The following is a 7,146-nucleotide window of genomic DNA, read 5'->3' as shown; positions in this document are numbered from 1 at the left end:
AGAAATGTTTAGAGCACATATAAATCCCTTATATTTTTATTCTCCACCAGTAAATTTATTGTTTAACTTGAATAGTTAGTCTTTGAAGTTGTAGGTGTGGTTTTCTAGACCGTTTTATGTCTCTAAAATATATTTATTATGAAAATATTATGATAGCTATTATAGAGGGTCCATTTCAGTAGACTTACATGTGTACCTCTATATTTTCCTTGCAAGTTTGTATTGGAGATCTTCATATAGGCGGTATAATCTTAATCTTTTCTTCTCAGGTTTAGTTGCTCATCTGGGAACTCCACACTTTTTTCTTAGAGTGCAGAGATAAGAAATTATTTGAAGAGGATATAATTTAAAAAATTTTGTGAGATACCTGAATAGGAGAATCCTAACTGTAAATTTTCTATTGTGATTGGTGTGGTAAGGGGAAAGAGGAAATAAGGGATGAGAGAGATACAGAGTTTAAAGGGTGAAGAGGAGAATGAAATCTCAATACAAACTGTAGGTTATCTAAATTTATTTAAATCAACTTAAATATGTTCTTGGAGTCTCTTCACATAAAGATAATATTCTGTAAGTTGAAAAAAACAGGTAACCTTTTAAGGTTAAAAATGTGGATTTTAGATGATTGTCCTTTCTAAACAGCCAGCATTTTTCTGTTTTCCTTAAGTCTTGCCTACCCCTATCAATCACAAACACCATAAGGCTGATTTCCTTTCTCAGAGTGGTTTCTTGGGCCAAGATATTTTAGACCTGAGTCCTATTTAAGAAGAAACAGAAAAATTATTTCCTTCAGTTGAACTCTTCCACATCTGCAGTTCTCAACTGCATAGCATTTCTTTAGCATAATGGTTTCAAATTGATTAAGGTCTTTTTTTTCACTCTCTGCATGTGGTAATGGGTCAAATTAAATGAGAACAGAGTTATTTCAGAAGTGTATCAGGGTGTCTAAAAAAGATCTCTCTAGTGTACACACGTGCATACACACAAACACACACATGCATGCAGATACACGCACACACTGAAATGTCTTCATCCCCACCTCCCTTCACTGAATTTCACCAAAGGAATACAGCAAAAATATTTTGTCATATGAAAACATTGTATATAGATATGAAATTTTCTCCACCCACCTAGAAATTAGATTCTGACCCAGAAAAAAAAACTTGTCAACATCTTTAAGACCTTCCCTAGCCTTGGGAATTTTCCCAACCCCAGTCCTTTCCCCCAAATTTTTACTCCCCATCTTTCTCAAAATACACACTTCCTTGAACATTTATTTGTTCTTTTGCACAAATTATTAGCAGGCTTGTTGCAGCTGTCCAACTTGCAAAAGACCTAATTAAAAAGGCAAGTGGTGTAAACATATCCTCTCTGCATAGAGTGAAGAAAGGGCCAAACAGTAACTCTATTTAAAAGACCTAAAAATTTCAAATCCTAAAATGATCTATAAATATTTTGGGACTTAGTGATGTGAAAAGGTGTCGACTCTGAAAGGAAAAGTCAGCAAAACAGGCTTCACGGAAGCAGCATTTTCACGTTTTCTTCCCTCCCAGAAGGTGATATTACTGGATTTTTATAAGCTCAGAGTTTGGAATCTGGTGTTTCCTTAACTGGAAAAAGCCTGAGCTTCGTGTTTCCCCAGCATCAGTGACCCAACAAGCATCTGCGCGAAGAGGAGCTGCCGGCTACCTGCAGATAGCGTTCGCGCTGAGCTTTAGAGTCCAGAGATTTCTATCTCCTCCTCTCAAAATGCAACTGGTTATTTACTTGTAAACATTTAAATTAGTTCAAACTGATGTGAAAACTTTGTCAGTGGGGTGTGTGTGTGTGTGTGTGCGTGCGTGTAGTGTGCGCGCGCCTGCCTGCCAGTGGGTTTTTAACAGCACTCACAAATCATCTTGGGATTTTTCCCTGCCCCCTCTCCCTTCTTTTCCGGTTCTCAGTTAAAGCTTTCGGGACTGGAATCAAGGACTTAAGCATGCATTGTGTTTCACCCTCCAGAGTTAAATAACATTCAAGAAATATCAAAGAACCTAACTCTCAATGACCAAATTGACTAAATTTCTGCAAGTTTTAAAAAGTATATGCCTAATTTATATACCTTGCAAAAAAATTCATACTCAATTATGATATTATGTAACATATATGTTCCGAAAGCCACTTTCAACATACCAAAAAAAATGTTTCAAAGACATCAAATAGCGTAAAACACTGTGCCGCAGAGAAGGAAGAAATGCATTTGAAGCACCGATGAAAATGGCGTGCAGTATAATTACCTCAAATTGCTGTTCGCTTGACACCCTGACACTAATTTTATTCAAGCCATTGGGAAATAAATGTTTTAAAAGCACTCCTTTCCGAATGGTGGAGCTGGTGGGGGCTGTGAGCTCGTTAAGGAAAGGAAAGGGTAAAGTTTCCAGCACGAAAAATAATCAAATAATCCATTTCAAATAAGCGTCTATGTAGATCCTCAGCCTTTTATGCCCACATTTTTAACGCTTGCCCTGTACGTGGATTGATTTTTTTTTCTTTCAGCATTCCCTAGCCAGATGGATTTTTGCTACTGCAGATCAGCAGAGGGTGTCAGATCTTTCAGAGTGCACCAGGCTGGAACGAGCAGAGCTTCTTAGCAACTCTCTTCTCCGCCCCCCCTCCCCTCATTCTCGCGCTCTCTTCCTCCCTCAGACAACTCGCCCCCCGCCCTCCGCCCCCCTCCACGTAATTCCGAAAGAGCAGAAGAAAGAGAAGGAGAACAGGAAAAGAAGAGCTAGTAAGGGAGAGCGAGAGCACAGAAAAGAAAAAAAAAAAAAAAAAAAAAAAAAAAGCCTTAAGAGGACCGAAGGGGAGGAAAGGAAAAGGATGGACAACCACAAAACGCAGCGATTGCGGAAATTTTCCAGCGCCATTGGCTGGGCAGCGTGAGTCCTTCGGTCGGGCGTGATTTCAGCACCGGGGGAACTGGACAGCACCTCGGGGGGACTTCTGGGCAACCCGCAACCACAGCAAGAACTCCACCAGCAGCCTCAACAACAGAAGCCGCGGAAAACCCTGCTTTGTATCAGAGAGGCAAGGTCAGTCCGACGCACAGCCATGCACAGGCAGTGCGCCTGTACTACGCTGCAAACCCTCTGCTTGTTTCTCTAACATGCACTTGCTTCTAATTATTAGCATTGTTTCATTTCTGATCAGTGAAGATCAGTAGATGAGATTCTGTAAGGGTGTACTTTTAATTTATATGTATATATTTAACTTCTTTTTCTGTTATTTTTAAAGGGTTGTGGGGGAGTGGGGGTTTTTTTCCTACTTTTTTTTTTTTTTTTTTTTTTTTTTTGCTTGCCTTGCACTACGTGCCTGGATAGTTTGTGGATATAATTATTGACTGGCGTCTGGGCTATTGCAGTGCGGGGGGGTTAGGGAGGAAGGAATCCACCCCCACCCCCCCAAACCCTTTTCTTCTCCTTTCCTGGGTTCGGACATTGGAGCACTAAATGAACTTGAATTGTGTCTGTGGCGAGCAGGATGGTCGCTGTTACTTTGTGATGAGATCGGGGATGAATTGCTCGCTTTAAAAATGCTGCTTTGGATTCTGTTGCTGGAGACGTCTCTTTGTTTTGCCGCTGGAAACGTTACAGGGGACGTTTGCAAAGAGAAGATCTGTTCCTGCAATGAGATAGAAGGGGACCTACACGTAGACTGTGAAAAAAAGGGCTTCACAAGTCTGCAGCGTTTCACTGCCCCAACTTCCCAGTTTTACCATTTATTTCTGCATGGCAATTCCCTCACTCGACTTTTCCCTAATGAGTTCGCTAACTTTTATAATGCGGTTAGTTTGCACATGGAAAACAATGGCTTGCATGAAATCGTTCCGGGGGCTTTTCTGGGGCTGCAGCTGGTGAAAAGGCTGCACATTAACAACAACAAGATCAAGTCTTTTCGAAAGCAGACTTTTCTGGGGCTGGACGATCTGGAATATCTCCAGGCTGATTTTAATTTATTACGAGATATAGACCCAGGGGCCTTCCAGGACTTGAACAAGCTGGAGGTGCTCATTTTAAATGACAATCTCATCAGCACCCTACCTGCCAACGTGTTCCAGTATGTGCCCATCACCCACCTCGACCTCCGGGGTAACAGGCTGAAAACGCTGCCCTATGAGGAGGTCTTGGAGCAAATCCCTGGTATTGCGGAGATCCTGCTAGAGGATAACCCTTGGGACTGCACCTGTGATCTGCTCTCCCTGAAAGAATGGCTGGAAAACATTCCCAAGAATGCCCTGATCGGCCGAGTGGTGTGCGAAGCCCCCACCAGACTGCAGGGTAAAGACCTCAATGAAACCACCGAACAGGACTTGTGTCCTTTGAAAAACCGAGTGGATTCTAGTCTCCCGGCGCCCCCTGCCCAAGAAGAGACCTTTGCTCCTGGCCCCCTGCCAACTCCTTTCAAGACAAATGGGCAAGAGGATCATGCCACCCCAGGGTCTGCTCCAAACGGAGGTACAAAGATCCCAGGCAACTGGCAGATCAAAATCAGACCCACAGCAGCGATAGCGACGGGTAGCGCCAGAAACAAACCCTTAGCTAACAGTTTACCCTGCCCTGGGGGCTGCAGCTGCGACCACATCCCAGGGTCGGGTTTAAAGATGAACTGCAACAACCGGAACGTGAGCAGCTTGGCTGATTTGAAGCCCAAGCTCTCTAACGTGCAGGAGCTTTTCCTACGAGATAACAAGATCCACAGCATCCGAAAATCGCACTTTGTGGATTACAAGAACCTCATTCTGTTGGATCTGGGCAACAATAACATCGCTACTGTAGAGAACAACACTTTCAAGAACCTTTTGGACCTCAGGTGGCTATACATGGATAGCAATTACCTGGACACGCTGTCCCGGGAGAAATTCGCCGGGCTGCAAAACCTAGAGTACCTGAACGTGGAGTACAACGCGATCCAGCTCATCCTCCCTGGCACTTTCAATGCCATGCCCAAACTGAGGATCCTCATTCTCAACAACAACCTGCTGAGGTCCCTGCCTGTGGACGTGTTCGCTGGGGTCTCGCTCTCTAAACTCAGCCTGCACAACAATTACTTCATGTACCTCCCGGTGGCAGGGGTGCTGGACCAGTTAACCTCCATCATCCAGATAGACCTCCACGGAAACCCCTGGGAGTGCTCCTGCACCATTGTGCCTTTCAAGCAATGGGCAGAACGCTTGGGTTCCGAAGTGCTGATGAGCGACCTCAAGTGTGAGACGCCGGTGAACTTCTTTAGAAAGGATTTCATGCTCCTCTCCAATGACGAGATCTGCCCCCAGCTGTACGCTAGGATCTCGCCCACGTTAACTTCGCACAGTAAAAACAGCACTGGGTTGGCGGAGACCGGGACACACTCCAACTCCTACCTAGACACCAGCAGGGTGTCCATCTCGGTGTTGGTCCCGGGACTGCTGCTGGTGTTTGTCACCTCCGCCTTCACCGTGGTGGGCATGCTCGTGTTTATCCTGAGGAACCGAAAGCGGTCCAAGAGACGAGATGCCAACTCCTCCGCGTCCGAGATTAATTCCCTACAGACAGTCTGTGACTCTTCCTACTGGCACAATGGGCCTTACAACGCAGATGGGGCCCACAGAGTGTATGACTGTGGCTCTCACTCGCTCTCAGACTAAGACCCCAACCCCAATAGGGGAGGGCAGAGGGAAGGCGATACATCCTTCCCCGCCGCAGGCACCCCGGGGGCTGGAGGGGCGTGTACCCAAATCCCCGCGCCATCAGCCTGGATGGGCATAAGTAGATAAATAACTGTGAGCTCGCACAACCGAAAGGGGCTGACCCGTCACTTAGCTCCCTCCTTGAAACAAAGAGCAGACTGTGGCGAGCTGGGAGAGCGCAGCCAGCTCGCTCTTTGCTGAGAGCCCCTTTTGACAGAAAGCCCAGCACGACCCTGCTGGAAGAACTGACAGTGCCCTCGCCCTCGGCCCCGGGGCCTGTGGGGTTGGATGCCGCGGTTCTATACATATATACATATATCCACATCTATATAGAGAGATAGATATCTATTTTTCCCCTGTGGATTAGCCCCGTGATGGCTCCCTGTTGGCTACGCAGGGATGGGCAGTTGCACGAAGGCATGAATGTATTGTAAATAAGTAACTTTGACTTCTGACAAAAAACAAAAAGTGCTGCATGGCTCGCATGGAATCCACGCACTCCAGGGACTCTGCCCGCCCCCGCGACTGGAGACGGCATCTCGTTCACAGCACCCACCCTCTTACCTGATAAGTTCCATCGTATCAAACTTTCTATAAACAAAATACAGTATAATCAGAAAGTGCCATTTCGCCATTATTTGTGATCGGTAGGCAGTTCAGAGCATAAGTTAACTGTGAAAAAAAAATGTAAAGGTTTTATTTAAGACATTTGCATGGCTAGTCATCAATCCATTTTATGAGTTAACAATGTATTTTGTTGAGGGAAGTTTTTAGGGGTTGTTTTGGGTTCTTTTATTTTGATGGTGATGTTTTATTTTATTTTATTTTTTTCAGGGGGTCTTTTTTTTTAATACATATCCAATAATGCCTTCCATCTGAATGTAAAATAAGTACCCATGATTTCTATTATAGTATCAGTGTAATTATTTAAAAAATGATCTTGAGGCAGTTAAGCATGACCAATTAATGTCACTCTAGTGCTTAGGCTGCGATCCTATGGTAGCAATTCTGTGCTGGTATAAATCTTACTTATAAAGTAGGAAAAGAGAACCGAGGAAGCACGTGAAACTTACTAATTCTATTCGAGGATTTTATAATGGCATATTTTTTCAGTATTAAAGCGAAAATGTTTTCAACTCTGGGTCCTTACCTTTTTCCAGCTTCATATTTGCAAGTGGTAAATTGGATTTGCGGTGGAAGAGACAGGGGAGGGAAACGGTTGGGGGTAGATCCCTTCCTGAGCTACATTAAGGCTCTCTAATCGCCTTACTTAGCTTTTTACCCTTTAAGTAGCTCCACTTCCCTCGCCCCCACCCTCTACCCCACCCCCACCTTCGCTCAGACTTTACCGGCTTTCCCCAGTCCATAAGGGTCTTGCCCTAACACACACCCCTTCTTTCTCTCCCCTCTCCAAATGCAGCAGTGAATCCCTTTATTAATACTGG

The 7,146-nt window shown here is 44.6% G+C and overlaps 1 protein-coding gene across 1 annotated transcript; it reads left to right on the top strand.

Annotated features, from left to right (window-relative positions):
- The first annotated feature begins 2,579 nt into the window (after window positions 1-2,579).
- Window positions 2,580-6,848, top strand: SLITRK1 (SLIT and NTRK like family member 1). Its single transcript, XM_054446968.2, has 2 exons — window positions 2,580-3,068; window positions 3,516-6,848. Exon 2 carries the CDS (start codon window positions 3,569-3,571, stop codon window positions 5,657-5,659), a length of 2,091 nt encoding a protein of 696 aa, XP_054302943.1. The 5' UTR covers window positions 2,580-3,068; window positions 3,516-3,568; the 3' UTR covers window positions 5,660-6,848.
- Window positions 6,849-7,146: the final 298 nt, after the last annotated feature.

Source organism: Pongo pygmaeus, chromosome 14, assembly GCF_028885625.2.
Source record: "Pongo pygmaeus isolate AG05252 chromosome 14, NHGRI_mPonPyg2-v2.0_pri, whole genome shotgun sequence".
Taxonomy (NCBI): Eukaryota; Metazoa; Chordata; class Mammalia; order Primates; family Hominidae; genus Pongo; species Pongo pygmaeus.
Note: the sequence above shows the minus strand (reverse complement) of the source record. Positions and strands in the feature narration are given on the sequence as shown.